Consider the following 24,229-nt stretch of genomic DNA (forward strand, 5'->3'; position numbering starts at 1 on the left):
TGATAAGTTATATTTGTTAGATAATTGTTCAAAAGACATAAGGGAACCATCTAAAAATAAATCCAAAAACCGTAAAATACCCTTAGTCTTCCAAGTTTGAAAAGCGCGATCCGTAAAAGAGGGAGGAAAAAATATGTTACCTAAAATAGGAATCGCTAACCCGAATTGATTAAGATCAAAAAATTTTCTGAATTGAAACCAAATGCGCAAAGCATATTTAACTATCGGGTTAGAGACCTGCTTAAGACGTTTCGAATCAAAAGGAAGAGAGGAACCTAAAATAGAACCAAGTGTATAACCCTGAACAGATTGTAATTCCAATGCTACCCATTTAGGAATAAATAGTATGTCCCGATCAAGTAACCAAAATTTCATATGTCGAATATTAATAGCCCAATAATAAAGCTTTCTTAAACTCTAAACTGTATCTGGAGTGTTGCATATAATTCTGGTCAACCTATTATAGGAAGGGATGTGGAAGCTTTGGAGAGGGTGCAGAAATTGGTTTACCAGGATGTTGCCTGGATTAGAGGGCATGTGCCTCCAAGGAAAGGTTGGGCTGTTTTCTCAGGAGTAGATCAACAGTATTTTTATTCCATGTTCAATATGTCTGATACTAGAGGGTATGCATTTATATGGAAAAATTTATGTTCAAAGGAGATAGGTGGTGCAAATTTTGTTTTTACACAGTGGTGGGTGCCCAGAATGCACTGTCAGGAGTGGTAGTGGAGGTAGGTATAATAGAGCTATTTAAGACGTTCTTGGATAAACACATGAACCTGTGGATAAAGGTGGGATTTAAAGCTAGCCAGAGGGGATTATCATGGTTAGGCATTTTAATCAGTTCAGCAGGACGTCATTGGCCAAAGGGCCTGTTCCGCTGCTATATTATTGTGTTCTATATTCTGTATTTTATTGGATAACATTTTTCTTTCTGAAAACAATATTTTCATTCTTCGCACCTTCATAGTTGCTCAGAAATACGATTGTTCTTTTAAACTGCTGATTGGTTTATCATTCTCATCTGTACCAAGATGCAATGGAGAAACTTAGTTTGAGTGGGCCATCCAGGCAGGTCATGCCACACGTCAGTGCAGCAAGGTAGGAAAAAGGAAACAACAGAGAAAATGTATTGCGGGTAAACAGAACATTTATCTGTTTACCTGCATTGCACCTTTTGATTGTGTTTCAGATTTGAAAACATGGTTCCTTGAAGTTATGTCTCGATTCAAAGATCCAGAGGTTGGTCTAACTTCTTGAGATTGGGTATGGGTAAGTTGAAAGCCATGGGTTTGTTAGAGCACATCATAGTTGCCATGCAGAAGTATCTTTCGTTAAGAGGCTTTTTTATCTTTTTGATGGGTTCACGTGAAACTCCTGTTGTGTGATGGCTGCTGGTTCATTGTTTTATTTAAATACTATCTTGTCCTTTTCCGTGAACAATAAGTAATGATTTTGAAGATTAATATTGTTTTAATTGCAGAAACCCCACCTTCTGCTGCTGCTTTGGAAAGTGATGATGTCACTCCTGATTGCACAACAGCTGCTACGAGTTCAGAATCAGATACCAAACATAGTCCGTCAGAGATGAACGCCAGGACAGGCTTTTACACCTCTGAATCTCTTCATGATGCTGTTGCCTGTGATCCAATAACACCACCACTTCAGAGCAGTTCGACAACTTGGAAATTGGTGGATGAAGTTTCCCCACCCCAATCGAGGCATTTCTTCCCAGAAACCACCCCAACAGAGGTCAGACGGCTCAACAGGCCATATGCTATCATTCCTTCAGCTGATTGCCAATCCAAACCAAATACTGATGAATTAAGCAATGATGTACTTGACATAAAAACAGAAATGGGTCCAGTGAAATCTCCCGAGCCTGAAGAATACAATGAAATCACTGGTAATGTCAGGGCCTTTCCTGTGAAAGGTAGAGGGTTTGCTGTCACTGAAGCTTATGAAACTCAGTGGGTGCCAGCAAACAGATTTGAAGAGTATCACAAAAGGACTGATCTCACACAGTTTGATGTACACAACCCTAGAGAAGCATTTGTTGAGAGGGGAGTATCGGAAATCAATACCTGTGAGCTGGTTGATTCTGATAGTTCTGAAGTATGCACTATGAGAGTAAAGGAGGAACCTTTGAATGATGAAGAAAATGATAGTTTTACTACATTAAGAGATGATGCATTTAGAAGCTCCAAGTTGTGGAACCAGTCATTCAATTTGAACACAGAAGCTGTGACTGAAGCAGAATTAGGTGTACAGGTGAGTGTGAAAGAAATAATAATTATGAAGAAACTATATATTTTTATAGTTCATTGGCTTTGCCATAATGGTACTAGAAAGAGAAATCTGGAACTTAAATTGAGCAGTGTTTATATTTCAGTGGAAATGCCCTTGACTAAAAGTGGTCATTTGACATTAATTGCCAGTTGGAAAGAAGCTTGTTCCATGCAAATTAGTTACACATACCTAGGTAGAAAAAAAATCCATTTAGTAAGTGGTTAAGCAGAGCACACTCTGTGATAGGGAGTTTTTCCTTTTCCTTCACCTTTGTGGAAGAAAATTACAGCCTATAAGTAAGGATATTTATTTGCTTCATTTAGAGATGTGGTGGAGAACAGGCCCATCTGGCCCAACAAGCCACACCACCCAGCAGCCCACCCTAGCCTGATTACAGGACAACTTACAATGACCATTTAACCAGGTTTGTCTGTGGACTGTGGGAGGAAACCAGAGCACCTGGAGGAATCCACGTGGTGACAGGGAGAGCTTAGAGTCCTTGCAAATGGCACCAGAGTTGAACTCCGAACTCCAAACTCCATAATGTCCCGAGCTATAATTGCTTGATCCCCCAGAACCAAGTGATAATGTTTAAACAATCTTCCGAGAGTTCCTTAACAGAGTGACATATTCAAGTCTTGCCTTAAATATCAGTTTTAAATGGAGAAAATAAACTGCAGTCTTGTTACTAGATGCCTCAGAGCATTGAGATGGCAGTTAGTTTAGGTTTGATATGAGATTCACTTCCTTCTCTGAGCATAATTTGTAACTTCAGTGGGTGCCAGTATCCAGAAGCATTTGGATGGCATTATGTCAGGAGATTAGATTGGTTTGTCAAGGGGAAAAATTACATTGAGATAATGGCCACTAATAAAAATTGAGGATTCTTTCCATTTAGGCAGCTGTGTAGCGGCAAATGGGCAGTGTGGTTGCTGAGGAGAAGGGAGGAAATCTGTATCCAAGGATTGGGGTGACTTCTTCTGAAAACTAGACTAAAATTAGAAACCTTCTTCAGTAAGCAACCAAGATGGTGAAGGTGGCAGACTTTCCACCAGGATCAGTAAGGCTGTCCACTTTTATTTTCTAAGTGCTTGAATCTGCTTCTCATGTGACAAGTTAGCTTGAAGCTTGTCACTGCAACAGCCCCCCCGGAGTTCCTTGGGCAGCAGGAAGTTCAGTAATTTAGATTCAGATTTAAATTCAAATTTTGTCATCAAAACGTGCAGTTAAATGTGTTGTTTGCATCAATGACCAGCATACCTAGGGATGTGCTCGGGGACAGCCCACAAGTGTCACCACACATTCCGGAGTCTACATAGCATATCCACAATGTTCAGCAGATCAACATCGAGTACAACGAAACAGAACATTGGATTGCATTGGGGGAGAGTGAGTTTAAAAAGAAATGAATGGGGGCAGCCTGGACAATATTTTGCATGCCACAGTTCCCAGGGATGCATTGGATTGCACAGTTAGGCACTTGGCAAGATCCAATAAAAAGAAGCTGGGATTAAGCAGAGTTGCCATTGTGTGAGAGGTGAGTGGACTGTGTTGGAGTGGGGAGTTGAGGTGTAGGTCATAGAACTTTTTTTCATTACTTATTATTGCACATTTAGAGGAGTGAGCATGCCAGGCAGGGTAGTGGAATGCTCCTCTTGCGGGATGTGGAAAGGTAGGGAAACCTCCAGGGCTCTTGACAACTACACCTGCAAGAAGTGCGTTCAGCTGCCACTTCTAACGGACCGCGGTAAGAAATTGGAGCTGGAACTGGATGAACTATGGGTCATTTGGATGGTTGAGGGTAGTGCAGAGACTGTCTACAAGGATGTTGCTGGGACTTAAGGACCTGAGTTCTCGGGAAAAGTTGAATGGGTTAGGACTTTATTCCCTAGAATATCCTCGGGACATTCCCAGAAGGGATCATGAGAAGGCCTTGGTAAGCAGGATTAAAGAAAACCCTAAGGCATTCTACAAGTATGTGAAGAGCAAGAGGATAAGACATGAGAGAATAGGACCAATGAAGTGTGACAGTGGAAAAGTGTGTATGGAACTGGAGGAGATAGCAGAGGTACTTAATGAATACTTTGCTTCAGTATCCACTATGGAAAAGGACCTTGGCGATTATAGAATGACTTGCAGTGAACTGAAAAGCTTGAGCATATAGACATTAAGAAAGAGGATGTGCTGGAGCTTTTGAAAAGCATCAAGTTGGATAAGTCTCCGGGACCAGACAAGCTATACCCCAGGCTATTGTGGGAGGTTGGGGAGGAGAGTGATGAGCCTCTGGCAGTGATCTTTGCGTCACCAATGGGGACGTGAGAGGTTCTAGAGGATTGGAAGATTGCAGATGTTGTTTTCTTATTCAAGAAAGGGAGTAGAGATAGCCCAGGAAATTATAGACCAGTAAGTCTTACTTCAGTGGTTGGTAAGTTGATGGAGAAGATCCCAAGAGGCAAGATTTATGAACATATGGAGAGGCATAATATGATTAGGAATAGTCAGCATGGCTTTGTCAAAGGCAGGCTATGCCTTACGAGCCTGATTGAATTTTTTTGAGGATGTGACTAAACACACTGAAGGTAAAGCAGTAGATGTAGTGTATATGGATTTCAGCAAGGCATTTGATAAGGTACCCCATGCAAGGCTTATTGAGAAAGTAAGGAGGCATGGGATTCAAGGGGACCTTGCTTTGTGGATCCAGAATTGGCTTGCCCACAAAAGGCAAAGAGTGGTTGTAGAAGGGTCATATTCTGCATGGAGATTGGTGACCAGTGGTGTACCTCAGGGATCTGTTCTGGAACCCTTTCTCTTCATGATTTTTATAAATGACCTGGATGAGGAAGTGGAGGGATGGGTTAGTAAGTTTGCTGATGACACAAAGGTTGAGGGTGTTGTGATAAGTGTGGAGGGTTTTCCGAGGTTACAGCGGGACATGGATAGGGTGCAAAACTGGGCTGAGAAGTGGCAGATGAAGTTCAACTCAGACAAGTGTGAGGTGGTTCATTTTGGTAGGTTAAATATGATGGTAGAATATAGCATTAATGGTAAGATTTGGCAGTGTGGATGATCAGAGGGATCGTGGGGTCCATGTCCATAGGACACTCAAAGCTGCTGTGCAGGTTGATTGGTTAAGAAGGCATATGGTACATTGGCGTTCATGAACCTTGGGATGAGTTCAAAAGCTGAGAAGTAACGTTACAGCTATATAGCACCCTGGTCAGACCCCATGGAAAACTGTGCTTGGTTCTAATCACCTCACGATGGGAAGAATGTGGAAACTATAGAAAGGTTGCAGAGGAGATTTACAAGGATGTTGCCTGGATTGGGGAGCATGCCTTGTGTGAATAGGTTGAGTGAACTTGGCCTTTTCTCCTTAGAGCAATGGAGGATGAGAGGTGACCTGATAGAAGGGTATAAGATGATCATGTGGATAGTCTGAGGCTTTTTCCCAGGGCTGAAATGGCTAACACGAGAGGGTGCAGTTTTAAGGTGCTTGGAAGTAGGTACAGAGAGGATGTCGGGATAATTTTTTTTAAACACAGAGACTGGTGAGTGCGTGGAATGGGCCGCCAGCGCCTGTGGTGGAGGCGGATACAATAGGGTCCTTTAAGAGGCTCCTGGATAGGTACATGGAGCTTAGAAAAATAGAGGGTTATGGGTAACCCTAGGTAATTTCTAAAGTAAGTACATGTTCGGCACAGCATTGTGGGCCGAAGGTCCTGTATTGTGCTGTAGGCTTTCTATGTTTCTAATGTAAAAGATTAAGGGGAGATTTGATAGAGGTATAGGTAAAATACATGCAAGCAGACTTTTTCCTCCGAGGTTGGGTGAGTCTACAGCTAGTGGTCATGGTTAAGGGTGAACTGTTTGAGGAACATCGGACCGTGCATAGGGAGCTTCTTCACTCAGTGGTGAGAGTGTGGAATGAACTGCCAGCACAAGTAGTGGATGTGGTTTGGATTTCAACACTTAAGAGAAGTTTGGATAGGAGGGGTATGGGGGGCTAGGGTTAGGGAGCAGGTCAAAGGTACTTGGCAGATTAATAGTTTATCATGGACTAGATGGGCTGAAGGGCTCTTTTCTGTGCTGTTATGTTCTCTGGCACTTTATAGGCATTCGTTAGTCTCGTGAGACCATGGATTTGGGCAAGGTTGTATGGAAGACCGGCAGTTGCCCATGCTGCAAGTCTCCCCTCTCCACGCCACCGATGTTGTCCAAGGGAAGGGCATTAGGACCCACACAGCTTGGCACCGATGTCGTTGCAGAGCAATGTGTGGTTAAGTGCCTTGCTCAAGGACACAACATGCTGCCTCAGCCAAGGCTCGAACTAGTGACCTTCAGATCACTAGACGAACGCCTTAACCACTTGGCCACGCACCAACACATTCTGACACTATAACACCACAAACAATAAAACAACACCAACAAAGCAACCCTGTTACTTTTCTCCCTCCCACACACACAGACAGTCATCAACTCCAAACACAGGCTTCACCCGCCAGTATCCAGGCCTCTGTCATCAGTCTTCAACTTTCAGGCTGAATAGACCTTTGGGCCAGTGATGGGAACTTGAACTCCAGGAACCAGGCAGTCAGTCAATTACATACTCCATGACAGACACCAACACATGCACTTTTGAGTTTAAATAGTAGAGCTGAGCTTATCCATTTCCACTTCTGCAACTCAGCCATGCTAGAATTGTGCGTACTCTCCAGAGCCTCCGGAAGGAAGCTGTTCTTGGTTTAGTACTGTGAAGGCTTCTACCCATTTTAAAAGCAAATTGTTATTTGTCAGAAGATTTTATTAAGCTAGACAAACTCTTGGCAGACTAACTGGAGAAATATCTGACTCAAACGTTGGTATGAGTACCTTGATGTGGCAGCACATGATTTCAAGTGATCATTTGTTTTGAAGGATGTTTTCCATCTAATGACACTTGCCATTCCTGTAACAATTGATTTTTTTTTCCCCCCCTGCAGACTCATTCGAATACTAGAGGTCGAATTGGATTTGGAAATTCGTTAACTGACCATATGCCTGATGTGCCTCACAGGTCAGTAACAGTTAAGTACAGTGAAAGTTTGTTCCAATTATCTGTTATAAAGTGAATATAAGCCTATGACAGTCAGCTAAAGAATCAGGAGTTGTGAAGGGTCTTGATGTATTTCTATCGTGAGCACATTAAAGAGAGAGCCTAGTGCTATAGTGATACGTCAATGGAGTTGTACTCCAAGAAAGTGAAATGAAACATTTCTTCATTCAGAATAATCTTTAATTCCCATTTTCTTTGTATGTTCTAAGAGAATGACATTTATCCTGGTCCTTGTGTATGTGAGGAAGTGGTGTTGTATTCTATCTTCAACTGCAAAATTGAAAGTTAAGTTTGTGTGGAACATGAGGGCTCCTTGAGCATATGGTGTCATAAGGTTTTAGTGATTAAGACAACACCCTGGGTAAATCCTTAGAACAGTAATTTGCAGGTTATAGTGGTACAGAGAATTTCCTGGATAAAGCTGTCCTGATTCCCAGCCTTGTAATGTAGATTTATTGCATCACAAGATGCAGAACGGTTGATATAAGCCTGAACAGCTGACTAAGCTTTAATGGGTGTTGTGGCCATCAAAACATTGAATCTTTTTAAAAGTCAGATGTTCAAAACCTTTTTTTCATCTGTCCACATTTTACAGATTATTTAAATTAGCCTCCGAATACAAGGATGTCTCTTTAGAGCAGAGATGAGGAAGAAATTTGGAATTGATTGCCACAGACTGCTGTGGGGGCCAAGTCTTTGAAAAAAAATCTCCTTTTATTCTCCTCACATTCCCATCAACACCCCCTTCCAGATTCCAGCCCTCACCTGCCACTAGGAAAATTTGCAGTGACCAATTAAGCTCCCAATCTAAACTTCACTGGGGTGTGGAAGGATACTGAATCACCTGAAAAGCTGAGAACTCAAAACTCCAGTTAGAACTGGAGTGCAGGATTGAACCCCCAGTACTACTGCACCACTTTTCTGCCACAACGCCTTCTGCAGTAAAGCATGAGCACACATTGATCAGCGATTAGTTAATCATTTACTTCTATCAAGGGTGTCCACACTTGTGCTTGGGGCATGTTCAGGATGCAACAAAAGATAACAAACATACCTGTCAAATGAAGGGAACTGGGCAAACACAGAAATACTAAACATGTGAATTAGTTAATAATGATGAAAGACAGCATCCTCAACAGCTGCCTCTGAAGTCTTCTCTCCAGCTCACTTCACATTGGTGTAGTCTCCACTCTGTAGTGATGTGTAATCGGGAAGAAGTGACCATTTCAGTTATGTGAGATACCTTGAATCTTGGTTGTAAGACTCAGTCTGCTAAATATGCAGGTGGGATTTCACTGCAGTACGAATTTGGGAAATTGCGTGCAGCATTTTCAATTTTTTATAAGCCCTTGCAAACCCTGTTTTCTAGGGGATTTTTCCAGAGTCCGCAATCAATCACCCACTCCACTCGAAGAAAGGTGAGTCAAAGTCAACATTCTGTTGTATTGCAAAACGGGAGCTCCAGAGAGATGAGAGAAGAGCTGGCCGAAGGTGATTGAAAGGAGATACTAGCAGGCATTTGTAATGATCTTTCAAGAATTACTACATTCTTGAATAGTTCCAGAAGCTGGGAAAATGCAAATATCCCTTTAAGAAGGGACGGAGGCAAAAGACAGGAAATTATACACCAGTTAGACTGACTTCAGAGGCTGGTAAGATGTTGGAGTCTATTATTAAGGATGGGGTTTCAGGGCACTGGGAGGCACATGATAAAATAGGCCATAGTCAGCATGCCTTACAAATCTGTTGGAACTCTTTGATGAAATAACACAGGGTAGATAAAGGAGAGTCATTGGATGTTGCTGACTTGGATTTTCAGAAGGTTTTTGACAAGCTGCCGTACATGAGGCTGCTAAACAAGTTAAAAGCCCATGGTATTATAGGAAATATACTAGGCTGGATAAAGATTGGCTGACTGGCAAGAGGCAAAGAGTGGGAATAAAGGGGACCTGTTCTGGTTGGCTGCCAGTTACTAGTGGTGTTTCACTGGGTTAATGTTGGGTCCGCTTCTCTTGTATGTCAGTGATTTGGATGATGGAATTTGTGGCTTTGAGGCCAAGTTTATGAGCAATACAAAGATAAACTGAAGGCGCAGGTAATGTTAAGGAAGCGGGTGTTTGCAGAAGTGCTTAGATGGATTAGGAGATCTGTCACAGAAAAGAATAGGCAGATGGAAAATAGTGTGGGCAAGAGTATGGTCATCTACTTGGTAGAAGGAATAAAGGCCTGGACGATTTTCTAAATGTGTTGAAAAATGAGAATTCAGAGCTGCAAAGAGAATTTTGAGTTTACGCAGGATTCCCTAAAAGGTTAACTTGCAGTTTGAGTTCATGGTAAGGATGGCAAGGGCAGTGCTAGCATTCCTTCAAAAGGACTAGAATATAAAGGCAAGGACGTAATGCTGAGGCTTTATAAGGCATTGGTCAGACCACACTTGGAGTATTGTGAGCAGTTTTGGGCCCTTATCTGGCATTAGAGAGAGTCCAGAGGAAACTCATGAGCTAGATGCTGGAAATCTCAGTTTTGCTTTACCAGTCTGTGTTATTAGCCCTGAGCTGAACCCCTGAACCTGGAGGACTGGTGGACCACTCTGTCTACCCTCTAAGCTTTGACCCATTTGGCATCGATGATCCCACCAAGAGCTCATGACTATATATCGATCGGTCTATCTCAGAGGTTGATAAGTTCCTGATTAGTAAAGGTGCCAAAAGATACATGGAGAAGGCAGGAGAAAGGGGTTGAAGGAGATAAGTCAGTCAGTCATGATGGAATTGCCAAATGAGCTAATTCTGCTCTTGTGCCTTATGGTCTTGTGCTTCTTCCTCATGCCGTTGGCGTTTAGGGCAGCAATGAAAGTCCTCCGTCTCTGGCGGTGATTAGGGGTTCCTTCATTGTGTCAGTAGCCTCCTCTCGTTTTTCACTACTGTCAGTCATGCAAGTCCCAAGTGAAGACATGGGAATTCCATTGCACTCAGATGTAGAAGCATTCTTTGTTGCTGTTTCTGTAATAATTTTGCTTTACCAGTTAGTGTTGTGAGCTGAACCCCTGAACCTGGAGGACTGGTGGACCACTCTGTCTACCCTCTACGCTTTGACCCATTTGGCATGGATGATCCCACCAAGAGCCAAAGCATAAAGCCCTGACTCCAGACAACATAGCTGTCCAGGTTATTGAGGCACGCAAGCTTCCAAATTATGTCAAGTTTGAGGTCATTAAAATATAATGAATCTGACCTCATTTTTCAATAGTTGATGTGGTCATTGTACTGTACTTGATCTCTTATGGAAGCTCAGCTTTCTTCTTTATGGTTTATTCAATTCTTAGGCATTTCAGCCCTCTGAGCTGTGTGAAGCTCGAAAGAAGGCAATATTGCATAACCTGAGAGAACGCGAGTCCCGCAAGATGATGGAAAATCGTTTTAAAATACTGAAGAACAACCTTTTTGATGACAGGCAAATGGCTTCAAAGGGTGCTATCCTTGATGAGGTTTGTTTATGATTTGGCTAATGCACAGAGTGTGAGGCATTACTAGGAAACTGCCACTGGATGAGGAACACCTCATATTTGTGTGGGAAGCCTCCAATCTGATGGCATAAGCTTTGATTTTTCTAACTTCCAATGATAACACCCCCTTGTCCTTCTTTCTTTTTCCATTCCCAATTCTAGTTACTCTCTCACCCCCTCTCCTCACCTGCACATCACCTCCCTCTCATCCCCCTCCTTTCCTTTCTTCCGCTGTACTCCTATTCGACTTGTTCAACCCTTTACCCTTTCAACTTACTACCTCCCAACTTATTTCTTCTACCCCCATCCCATCGCCCCCACACCACCCACCTACCTTACCCCTCATCTGGTCTCACTATCAACTGCTAGTTTGTACTCCTTCCCACAGCCCCACCTTCTTATTCTGACTTATGCCTGCTTCTGTTCCAGTTCTGATGAAGAATCTCGGCCTGAAACGTTGACTATTTATTCCCTTCCATAGATGATGTCTGACTGGCTCTGTTCGTACAGCATTGCTCTGGATTTCCAACATCTGCAGAATCTCGTGTTAATAATTTTTTTACACTTTGCACTGTACTGCTGTCACAACATATTTCATGATATGTCAGTGATAAACCCAATTCTGATTCTGAAAGATCATTAAAATTATAAAAATGTGCTGAAGTCATAACCATGAGATTCTGCAGATGCTAGAAATCTCAAGCAACACCCACAAAATGTTGGAGAAACTCAACAGGTTAGGCTGCATCCGTGGAAATAAGCAGTTGATGTTTTGGGCTGAGACCCTTCATCAGGACTAGAAAGAAAGGGAGAAGAAGCCAGAATAAGAAGGTTTGGAAGGTGTATTAGCTAGAAGGTGATGGGTGAAACCAGGTATGGTGGGGGGGGGGGATGAACTAAGAAGCTGTGGAAAAGATAAAGGGGTGTAGAAAAAGAAATCTGAGGAGAGGAGAGTGGACCCTCTGGGAGAAAGGGAAGGAGGAGGGGCACCAGGTGAGGAGAAGAGAAAGGTGTAAGAGTAGAGCCAATGTGAGGAATTGAAGAAAAGGGGATAGGGGGAGAAATTACCAGAAGTTAGAGAAGTCACTGTTCATTCCATCAGGTTGGAGGCTGCCCAGACAGGGGTTACTCCTCCTAGAATAGGTAGCAACAAGAAGGCAGCAAGTGGTTTGACGTTGGAATGATGATAGGGTTGGATTGGAAAATCAGAAAGAAGATGCAGATGTATCACTTCTTTACATCCAGCACTTAGTTCTACTCAGAACTTTTTGAAGTTAATGTTGAGTATAGAAATAAATGGTCATTGCTTAATGTTACCAAACATTTAAACCAGGTATTGATAATGCTTTTGTATTTCATGTTTTTGCTTCTGATCTGTAGGCCATTGATGTAATCACTAACTTGGATAAACAGTTTAAAAATCTAACAATGGAGAAGGAACTCCTTCTGGGGAAACAAAAGATTCTGTTAGAGAAGCTTTCCCTCTTATCTGGTAAGACCATTTCTGTTGAATTCCACAGAGAGATCAATGTGAAATATGCTTATTGATCTCCATTGAAACAAAATTCACAGAGGGCTAAAGAGGGTGGATGCTGAGAGGCCACTTCCCTGGCTGAACTAAGGATCGTACACTTGGATTAAGAGTGCCCTGTGTAGGCTCGAAAGGTGATGACATTTCTGTACTGTCATTAAACTTCTGGATTTTGGCACCATAAAAATCAAAGTCAGGGTAAGAGACCTGGATGTACAAGTTTATATTTGATCTGATTGGAGAGGGTCAGTAATTTTTTTACATTCTTTAGTGTTATCATATCAGAGGATCTGCCCTGGTATTACAAAGAAGGCACAACAGCATGTCTGCTTTTTAGAAATCTATGCAGATTCAGCATGTCATCTGAATCTTTGACAAACTTCTATAGATGCACGGTGAAGAGTATCCTAACTGGTTGCATAATGGCCTGGTATGGGAACACCAACGCCCTTGAAAGGAAAAGCCTGTAAAAAGTAGGCCCATCACAGGCATAGCCCTCCCTGTCTTTGAGCACATCTATAAGGATTGCTGCCATAAGAGAATATTCAGAAATGAATCCTTTAATTTCTCTAGATGAACTGAATGTTTCTATATGATTTAATTTTTTTGGAAAATTTCACTTACTCATATTGATTTTATTGTGACTTTATCAGCTTGAATTGATGAGCAGCAGTTGAAGTGCAGTGTTTTCTCCAACAGAAATTGAACCAACTATAACACAAGGCGGCGTTGAAGATGGTGAAATAATCGAATCTGGAGATACTTTGAATTTCTCAAGGGAGAGAGACTCTTCTCAGAATTCCTTTGGAATGAAATGGTATTCAGAACGTAGTCCTTTGGAAGGCGTGCCTGATCACAGGGCAGAAACTGGAGTGACTATGAATTATGAGAGTAATTCAGCCAATTCTGATGATATAGTTGCTGTTAAAGTTGGCGACTACTTAAGTGAGAAGTGTAACAATCAGCTAGACTATCCTGATGGGACTGGCACCTTTCCAGTGAAAGAAGAGAATATTAATGATGATGAATGCCCTGCCTTTGATTCTCCAAAGGAACATTGTTTTGGAAGCTCCAGGTTCTGTAGCTTTTCAGATTTCAGCACTGATATGGAAGCATTGAATAAACTCAACGTGGATGCACAGGTACGTGTCAAAATGAACTGTAGGTAATTGAATGGCTCTTTATAATTTTATTGTAGTCAGTTTGACTATAATTGATAATGATTATTGCCCAAATTTGAAATGTATAAAAGATTTCCAAGATATTATGGAAACCTATATTCATAAGTAGTTCCAGCCCAATCTTAGATAGTTGTACTTTCTGCATGGTCCCTCTTGTTTCTTTCCTTCCTATTGTGACGGCTGTAATGTTTTCACCAGTAAATTTGAAGAGAAGGTAGGGACTAGGGGAAGGGCCAGGCACTACACAAGTTTGACTATAACTACACTTTATAACTCTGTATTAGAAATTCTTGCTTTTTGGGTATTGCTTACACCTAAGAGGGGGAGAATCGGGGTAGAATTGTACACTGGGGCCAGCTGGGCAATCAGTAGTGTTGCAGATTTGCCCAGCTCAGAGACTGTATCACCTATTCAACCCATCAAGTGTGTACCTCTTCTGTCCAATTCAAGATACAAAATTGTTTATTGTCATTCTTTAGAACATGTGTAACAGGAAATGAAATGATTATTACTCTGGATCTAATGCAGCATTAAAAAGCACAATTAACATAAAACACAATCTACAGGTAACTGAGTGTGGCTGTATATACACAAGATTAGCTTGTATACATAGACTTGATAGCATTTAAAACTTGACTGGCAATACTTCCATTTTCCTGCCCTTTCCCTGAATCCCTGCAGTGCTTTTTTTACATGAAGCATTTATTCAGTGCCTCTTAAGCTTTGTACATGAAAACGCAGTGTTGTAAGTTGCAAGATCATGAGAATAAGCATTTAAAAGTGATTTGGAATTTTAATATTAGAAAAGTGTCACCAAACATCTGTGGAATGTTAGTGAACCCAGATCTCAGTTATGCTGGGACGAGCACTCAATGTACCACACTACCTAGCAAACCAAACTGTTAAATGAAAAAGTTCCCTTGTGTCTGACACTCAGCAATAGGCCAAGAGATTGAATTCCCAAGCATTTTCCAATCCCGATTGCCTTTGTGCCTATAAGAACATTGTGGAGCAATACTTTCATATAAATGGTTTGACTTTTTGCTCGTGAAATCAGACTTGCACCACTAGGAAAAGAAATGTACCTGAATTCTGAAGGAATTAAGGAGCTAAAGAATTCTAAGTAGTTAGAGACATGCAAAAAAAGTGAATACACCGGAAAACAATGAGGTGTGAAACAGGGATGGACAAAGAGTGATTAAGGGTACGTCCACACTACGCCGGATAATTTTGAAAACAAAGCTTTTTCTCTTCATTTTGACATTCTGTTCACACTGAAATGGCGTTTTCATCCCCCGAAAACGGAGATTTTCAGAAACGATCTCCAGAGTGAATAAGTCTGAAAACGCCTTATATCCATTTTAGTGTGTACAGGGTAACCGGAGAGATTTAAAAACGCTGTCATGACAACACCACAACAACAATGCTTTTTCAGCGTCTGCTTGGTACTGCGCAAGCTGTTATAACGCACAGTTGGTGTGAACAGCGTGAGAGTTAAATTGTAAAGTGAGCTTTTTTGACTATTTAAAAACGCTGTCATGACGTGCCGGAACAGATAGCCGCAGCGCAGCATTTCGTTGTTTTCTTGAATGCAATCATCTAACAATTTCAGAACAGACGGCAACGAGACTGAAGCCAGAAGGGTTAGAAATGTACTCACCAAATACTTTGACCCATAGCTTACTGAATAAATAAGTATACTCACTTTGCCCTGTTTTTTGTCCTTGCTCGTATGAAGGTGGCTCACCTATTTATGCAAGTACTTCTCTGACAATAGATGTGTAACAGCCTAATGTAAAATTGTATGGAAGTACAAGATAACACTGATGCAGATGTTTTATACATTTAACAAGGTGCTTTATTAATGCAACAGAGTTAGTCAGTTTTTCAATGTTCGTCGTCAGCTGGGTCATACTGTTCATGAACTCCCTGTCAGTTTCCTCCATGCACTCCAGTATTTGTTTTTTTTAGTTTTAAGTCCTCCTGTGTAACTGGACAAACACGCACCAAGTATACCGTTTCCTCTTCGCTTGTTTTCTGTGTGTCCTGCGCATGCCCAGTAGGAGGAGAGTCGCCCAAATATCCATCTAATGTGGACAGAGATATTTTGAAAAACGCTTAGTGTGGACGCCTGTGTTTTTACTCGAAACCGGCGTTTTCAAAATTATCCGGCGTAGTGTGGACGTAGCCTTAGGCTATGGCCACACTAGACCAGATAATTTTGAAAATGCCAGTTTCGAGTAAAAAGGACAGGCGTTCACACCAAGATATCTCCGTCCACATTAGAATGGATATTTGGGCGAATCTCCTCCTACTGGGCATGCGCAGGACACAGAAAACAAACAAAGAGTAAACAGTATACTTGGTGCGCATTTGTCCAGTTACAGACTAGAAAAACTTGAAAGGAATTGCCGTTGGCTCTCACGCAGGAGGACTTAAAACTAAAAAACAGCAAATTCTGGGGCGTATGGAGGCAGCTGACAAGGAGTTCTCAGACAGTATGACCCGGCTGACAACAAACATTGAAAAACTGACTAACTCTGTTGCATTAATAAAGCACCTTGTTAAATATATAAAACGTGTCTGCATCAGTGTACTTCCATACAACATTACATTAGGCTGTTACACATCTATTGTCAGAGAAGTACTTGCATAAATAGATAAACCACCTTCGTACAAGCAAGAACAAAAAACGGCAAAGTGACTGTACTTATTTATTCAGTGAGTTATGGGTCAAAGTATTTGGTGAGTACATTTCTAACTCTTCTGGCTTCAGTCTCGTTGCCGTCTGTTCTGAAATTGTTAGGTTGTGTGGGGGGTTGCATTCAAGAAAACAATGAAATGCCGCGCTGCCGCCATCTGTTCCGGCACGTAATGACAGTGTTTTTAAATAGTCAAAAAAGCTCACTTTCCAATTTAACTCTCACGCCGTTCACACTGACTGCGCGTTATAACAGCCGTCTGGCAGTGCTTGCATAGTACCAGGCAGAAGCAGAAAAAGCATTGTTGTTGTGTTGTCATGACAGCGTTTTTAATTCTCTCCGTTTACCCCGTCCACACTAAAACGCGCAACAATCGTTTTCAAATTTACACACTCTAGAGAGTGTTTTAGAAAATCTCTGTTTTTGGGGGATGAAAACGCCATTTCAATGTGGACAGAAGGTCAAAACAAAGAGAAAAAGCTTTGTTTTCAAAATTATCCGGTGTAGTATGGATGTAGCCTTTGTGATGAATAAATCCTCCTCTTCTCCGTTTCCACTTGAGCTGAGTTTGCATAGAATCTGGAGTAATAAGTCAACTTGAGTTTTTTTTTAATCTGCTAATACCCAGAAAAGTAATGAAAGATTCAAGTTGAATGGGTTATGTAGGGGCATTTTTCAGCAAAAATGTGCATAATTTAGTAACTCTTTGGTTTCATTCGGCCATGTCTTTTTCCCACTTTTTAAATTTCACTTCTCCAGGGGTGTGGTGAACCAAAGTTTGATTGGACAGCCAGGGGGAATGGAACATGTCATACACTGGAAGAAAAAGAATCACGCACTTTGATGGAAGATCGGTTTAAATTATTGGAGAGCACAGTTTTTAATGACAAAAAGGCCCCAAAAGGAGCCATTCTCCTCAAGGTTTGTGTAGGAAAAATCTGAGCTGTACTTCCTTATTTGTGCACAGAAGAAACATTTCACATTCTGTCTGAGCTTGAAGTATGACCACTGCTTTCATTTTGATGGTTTAATTGCTTTTTGAAGTGTGATTTGTTGAGCTGTCTCTTTTTCTGCATAATAATTTGAATTTCTCACAGCGATTCCAACTCAACTCCCTCTCCCATAAATGTGCTTTTCCCTTAACCAGTGGCGCAGATGGCTGGGGCAGGCTACAGGATAGCATTTGCTGTTGCATTTATTTTCGTTAGATCCTGTGGGCACGTGGCCAAGTGGTTAAGGCATTGGACTGGCGACCTGAAGGTCATGAGTTCAAGTCCCAGCCGAGGCAACGTGTTGTGTCCTTGAACAAGGCACTTAATCACACATTGCTGTGCCAAGCTGTATGGGTCCTAATGCCCTTCCCTTGGACAACATCAGTGTTGTGGAGAGGGGAGACTTGCAACATGGGCAACTGCTGGTCTTCCATACAACCTTGCCCAGGCCTGCGCCCTGGAGAGTGAAGACTAACATGGTCTCGCAAGACTAACGGATGCCTTTTTAAAAAAAAAAGGATGATGAAGTTGTTGATTCAGTAGCAGCAAAGTAGTCCACCAGAAAATGTAGCTACGACATGTTCATCTGTATTGCTCTGGCTGCCAGCAAATAAGTGTTGCTGCATACTTGCCTCTAAAATGTAAAGGGTATCATCTGGTCCACCCCTACAGCACAAAAACAGGGCCTAAACTCAGGCCTCCATTGAGTTTGGACCAATCATCAACCACCCATTTGCACTAAATCTACATAAATCCTTTATTTCTCCCCACATTTTCATCAATATGCTCAGATTCACCATTTACCTACACACAAGAAAACAGCATTCATTCAACCTACCAACCCGCTTGTGTTTGGGATGTAGGGGGAAGCCAGAATACCTGGAGCAGGGGTTCCCAGTCTTTCTTATCCCATGGACTCTTAACATTAACCAAGGGGCCTGTAGACTTCAGACAAGCAGCAGCTTGAGGTCAGAGCCTGTGCTGGTCTCGGGTATTGTGAAGCAACAGTTCTGCTACCCACGTCACTATATCAAAAAGTCACACAAAGCTAAATCATATTGCACGTGCATACTGGCTGTGTGAATCTGGAATGGCTATAGAGGCCAAGTCATTTGGTATATTTAATGCAGAGGTCAATAGTTTCTTGAGTGGTGAAGGTGTCAAAGGTTACGGGCTGAAGGAAGAAGAGTGAGGTTAAGAGGGAGTAGAAATCAGCCATGAATGAATGAATGACTTGATAGGCCAAGTGGAATGTATCCCGTCTGTACTTGCCATCAGTTCTCCATGCCTCCAAATTGCAGAGGTGTGTGGCAAGAGTCTAAAATTAGCTGAGCAGAAACTCCAACCAGCTAGGTAGTGACATGATTGAATCCACTCTACTTCACCTTTGCATACTTGTTACAAGGTACTGACACTGCAACCTTGCCATTCTGTTTGGTTATAATGGAGGCTTCACATTACACATCTGTGCCATCATCAAGACCACCTATTTCCACCTCCGAATGCATCCAATTCTACTCAGACCACAGTTTGTCTGCATAAATATTTCCCCGTTCCATTTACTGGCTAACCATTCCGATGGTTTTCTGGCTGATTTTTCCATCTGGAAACATCTATTTTTTAAAAAAAATCTATAAACGTGCTACCTATTGGCCACGGTAGCATAGTGATTACTGCAGTGCAGTACAAGGCCAGCAAACACCAATTGGGGTGCAGTTTCTGCTTGGACGATCTCTCTGTGAGTTTCCCCCAGCCGTTCTGGTTTCCTTCTACACTCCAAAGACGTACAGTTAGGGTGAGTGAGTTGTTGGCATGCTGTGTTGGTTTGCAGGCTGCCCCCAGCATAACTCCCAGACTGTGTTGGTCATCACAAATGATATACTTCACTGTTCCTATGTACATGTGTCAAATAAATCTAATTTTTAATCATTAACCTTTAATCTATATCATAGCCAAGACCACTTCCCACCTTGACTTCTGATCCAAAAAAGCTTTGATTTTAAAATTCTCATTCTTGTTTCCGAATCAATCCCTTGCACCAGCCTTTCTGTTCTCCACAAGCTCCTCTGAGACCTCGTGCAGCTGCTGATATTTGTGTTTAAAAACGCAGCTCATTAAATGTGCTATTGGTCCTTCCAAGGCCAATCTGCAAGCCAGGTGGAAACCATATAATCTCGATCAGGGGTTCCCAAACTTTTTTATGCCATAGACCAATACCATTAAACAACCCAGGTTGCAAAGCACTGATCTAGGTGATGTGTCTTTGCAGTGACACTTCAACCCTCGTTCACTGCAGAGGGTTGTAAACTTATTCAGCTCCATCAGGAGCACAGCCTCCCCACCATCAAAGACTTCTTTAAAAGGCGATGCCTCAAAAAGACAGCATCCATCATTGAAGACCACCAAGACTTACTCTCTTATTGCTACTTCAGAGAAGAAGTAGAGGAGCCTGAAGACCCACATTTAACGTTTCTTCACCATTAGATTTCTGAGGAGACAATGAATCCTACCTCAATACATTTGTTCTCTTTTTGCACTAATTTAAAGTAATTTTAATATATATTTCTGAATGTATTTTACAATATTTTGTGTATTGCTCTATACTGCTGCCGCAAAGCAATAAATTTCACAACAACTGCCTATGATAATAAACCCGATTCCCATTCAATACCTCCATTGTGAGGCTGAGTGCTCCCCTTGAAACATTGCTCTCCTCATTTAAACAAAATAACAATCATGAGGCTATTGTTTTTGAATTCCATCTTGGGGAAGGAAATCCATTGTCCTGCCTCCTCAGTTAAGACATGGGCGCAGAATTAGGCCCTTCGGACCATTGAGCCTGCTCTGCCATTCCACCATGGCTGATCCCGGATTCCACTCAACCCCATACACCTGCCTTCTCACTGTATCCTTTGATGCCTGACCAATCAGGAAACAATTAACTTTTGCTTTAAATATACCCACGGACTTGGCTTTCACAGCTGTTTGTGGCAGAGCATTCCACAGACTTGGTAGTCTCCAGCTAAAAAAAAATTTGTTCTAAAAGGTCGCCCCTCAATTTTGAGGCTGTGGCTTCTAGTTATGGACACCCCCATCATAGAAAACATTCTGTGTACACCCTCCATATCTAGTACTTTCAACATTTGGTAGGTTCAATGAGCTCTTTTCCACCCCCCCCCCCGGCATTCTTCTAAATTCCAGTGAGTACAGGCCCAAAACTGCCAAATGCTCCTCATATGTTAATCCCTTCGTTCCCAGAATCATCCTAGTGAACCTCCTCTGGATTCTCTCCAATGACAACACATTCTTTCTGAGATATGGAGCCCAAAACTCTTTATAATACTCCAAGTGCAACCTGACTAGTGTCTTATAAAGGCTCAGCATTATCTCCTCGTTTTTATATTCTGTTCCCCTTGAAATGAATGTCAATATTGCATTTGCTGCCTTTATCGCAGACTCAACTTGTAAATTAACTTTCTGCACCTCTGATGTTTGAATTTTCTCCCCATTTAAATAATAGTCTGCACTTTTGTTCCTTTTACCAAAATGCATTATCATGCATTTCCCAACACTGTATTCCATCTGTCACTTTTTTTGCCCATTCTTCCAATTTGTCTAATAAGTCCTGCTGCAATTGCATTGCTTTCTCAGCATTAGCTACCCCTCCACCTATCTTCGTATCATTTGCAAACTTTGCCACAAAACCTTCAATGCCACTATCCAAATCATTGACAAACAATGTGAAAAGTAGCAGTCCCAACACTGGCTCTTAAGGATCACCACTAGTCACTGACAGCCAGCCAGATAAGACTCTCAACCTGAAAAGTGTTGTTGCATACTTGCTCATCATAGTTGCTAAAAGTAAAGTCTTCAGTTTCCCACAGTTTTGCGTATGGGGGACAGGCATCCCTGGAATTTATCCCTAATTGCTCCCAAACTGGTTAAAAGTTGATCTCACTGGAGTTACCTACATGGCAGATACTGGGAAAACATTAAGTAATTGATATACCAGACTATAGGCAAAACAGTCATTCTGTTCAATTGCTTTCCCTTTGAATTTCAATGTAGTGCATAGCATATCACAATGGTTGTAAAAGATATAAATATTTCAAACTTCTTAACAGTAAATTTACCAAAGTACAAATGTCACCGTATACAGCCCTGAAATTCGTTTTCTTGCAGGCATTCACAGTAGGTACAAGAAACACAGTAGAATCAATGAAAGACTACACACAACCAAGACAGACCAACAACCAATGTGCACGTGCACAAGGAAAGTAATGATAAATAAGCAATAAATATTGAGAACCTGAGATGATGAGTCCTTGAAAATGAGTCCATAGGTTGTAGGAAAAGCTCAGTGATGGGATAAGTGAAGTTATCCCTTCTGGTTCGAGAGCCTGTGATGGTTGAGGTGTAATAACTTCCTGAACCTGTTAGTGTGGGTCCAGAGGCATCTGTACTGCCTTCCTGATGGCAGCAGCAAGAGGAGAGTATGGCCTGGATGGTGGGAGTCCTTGATGATTCTTGCTTTCCTGCAACAGCTCTCCATGTAAATGTGCTCGGTGTGGAGGGCTTTATCCACGATGGGCTGAGCTGTATCCACTTCTTTTTGTAGGGTTTTCCATTCAAGGGCATTGCTGTTTCCATAGAAAGCCATGGTGTAGCCAATCAATATGCTCTCCACCACACATCTATAGAAGTTTGTCAAAGTTTTAGGATTCATGCGGAATCGTCGCAAACTTCCAATGAAGTAGCGACACTGCCATGCTTTCTATGTAATTGCACATGTGTGCTGGACCCAGGACAGATTCTCCGAAATAATAACACTAAGCAAATTAATTGCAGGCCATTCCACCTTGATTTTCATCCCCCTCCCCCCCCCCCAACCGATGAGAAATGGCTCATGGACCTTTGTGTTTTTTTTTCCTCCTGAAGTCAATAATCAGCTTGTTGGTCTTGCTGGCATTGAGTGAGTTGTTGTTGTTGTGGTACCACTCATCCAGATTTTCAATCTCCCTCCTATTTTTTGATTTGTCACCACCTTTGTTTCGTCCAATGGCAGTGGTTTTGTCAGCAAACTTAAATATGGCGTTGGAGTTGTGCTTAGTCACGCAGTCATAAGTAGAGCAAGGGGCTGAGCACACAGCTTGTAGTGCACCTGTGCTGATGGGGATTGTGGAGGAGATGTGTTTGAGCATTTTGAAAACAAATTTTCTTGTGGGACTACTCCAGCATGTGGGGTAGACTTGCCATCTGGATGTAATTATGTCAGAGAATTGACGGGATAATTTCTGGCACTACTTGATCAGGCATTGTTATCTCGGTTTTATCTTCACAGGCCATTAATGTAATCAGCGACTTAGATATACAATCAGATCAACTCTCCATGGAAAAGGAACTGTTAATGAAAAAGCAGAGTAAATTGCTAGCGGAAATTTCACATCTTTCAAGTAAGAGGGGTTTTTGCATTACCTTTGTGAGGTAACGAAATAATTCAGACTCTTGTAATTTTTATCTGTACAATACTTCTCTCATTGTGTGAGGGATTGCATAATAAGTGTCCTGTGCTACTGCAGTTTCAAAGTCAGTGAAGAAGATACCACTCCGTTGTGTTCTCATAAATATGATGACAAACCAGATTTTTGTATTTGGTTGTAGTGGGGTTGGTATGCCGGAAATAAATTGAAGTAGTCCTTGTTTTGAGAATTCAAAGTTCAAGGCAAATCTATTATAAAAGCACTACTGTTACTACCCTAAGATTCATTTTCTTGCAGGCATTCAAACACCTTTGAGAGCATGAATTATAGAGTCATTGAAAATGAGTTCATAGCTTATTTTTAGAAGTAGAACACAGAAGCAGGCCATTTGGCCCATCTCGTCCATGCCAAAACCGTTTAAACTGCTTACTCTCAACGACCTGCACCTGGACCGTGGCCCTCCATACCCCTACCATCCATGTACCTATCCAAACTTCTCTTAAACGTTGAAATCGAGCTCGCATGGACCACTTGTGCTGGCAGCTCATTCGAAATTCTCACGACCTTCTGATCGAAGAAGTTTCCCCTTAAGCTTTTCACCTTTCACCCTTATGCCATAGCCTCTGGTTGTAATACCACACACAGCCTCAGTGGAACAAGTGTGTTTGCATTTCCCAATCTACAGCCCTCATAATTTTGTGTGTATCTATCAAATCTCCTCTGTCTTCTTGTTCTAAAGAATACGGTCCTAACCTATTCAATCTTTCCTCATGACTCAGGTCCTCTAGACCTGACATGATACATGTAAATTTTGGCAACGCACACAAAATGCTGGCGGAACTTGGCAGGCCAGGGAGCATCTAAGGGGAAAAAATAAGTACAGTCGACATTTCGAGCAGGAAGAGAGATTGATGTTCTAGAATGAAAGAAAACAGTTTGTCCTTCTTTCCGATCTTTGTGACGTGAAAGGAAATCCAGGATAGGTACAGTAACATGTTTTTTTTTTAAGCCCATTATGCCACTGGTGTTTAGGGCAGCAACGAAGGTCCTCCATCTCAGGGCTTTCTTCACCATGTCAGTAGCTTTCCCTCAGTTTTCACTGCTGTCAGTCATGCAGGTTCTAGGTGGAGACTCAGGAATACTGCCACACTCAGAGGAAGAAGGATTCTTCATGTTTTCATAATAATTTTGTTTGTCCTGTCAGGGTTATTAGCCCTGAGCTGACCCCCTGAACCTGGAGGACCAGTAGGCCACTCTTAATCTAGTCTTTACACTTAGCCTGGTCTTTGACCTGTTTGGCATAGGTGACCTTACTAAGAGCCAAAGCACAAAGTCCTGCCAATATAGCTCTCTGGGTCATTGAGGCACGCAAGCCTCCAAACCACAACAAGGTTGTGGTCCGCTTGAAAGAGTAACATGTACTAATGGCCTTGAAATTCAAAACTATGCATTCAAAT

General features: G+C 41.9%; 1 protein-coding gene across 6 annotated transcripts in view; it reads left to right on the forward strand.

Annotated features, from left to right (window-relative positions):
- Positions 1-24,229, forward strand: part of LOC134352587 (uncharacterized) — a 124,802-nt gene that overhangs the window by 61,331 nt on the left and 39,242 nt on the right. For all 6 annotated transcript variants that reach the window (XM_063059854.1, XM_063059852.1, XM_063059855.1 and 3 more), the window contains 8 exons: positions 1,484-2,271; positions 7,269-7,342; positions 8,751-8,799; positions 10,707-10,868; positions 12,267-12,378; positions 13,117-13,559; positions 17,060-17,221; positions 22,634-22,745. In XM_063059854.1, coding sequence (XP_062915924.1) covers positions 1,484-2,271; positions 7,269-7,342; positions 8,751-8,799; positions 10,707-10,868; positions 12,267-12,378; positions 13,117-13,559; positions 17,060-17,221; positions 22,634-22,745 — 1,902 coding nt within the window. The remainder of the gene's footprint in view (positions 1-1,483; positions 2,272-7,268; positions 7,343-8,750; positions 8,800-10,706; positions 10,869-12,266; positions 12,379-13,116; positions 13,560-17,059; positions 17,222-22,633; positions 22,746-24,229) is intronic.

Source organism: Mobula hypostoma, chromosome 10 (genome assembly GCF_963921235.1).
Source record: "Mobula hypostoma chromosome 10, sMobHyp1.1, whole genome shotgun sequence".
Classification (NCBI taxonomy): domain Eukaryota; kingdom Metazoa; phylum Chordata; class Chondrichthyes; order Myliobatiformes; family Myliobatidae; genus Mobula; species Mobula hypostoma.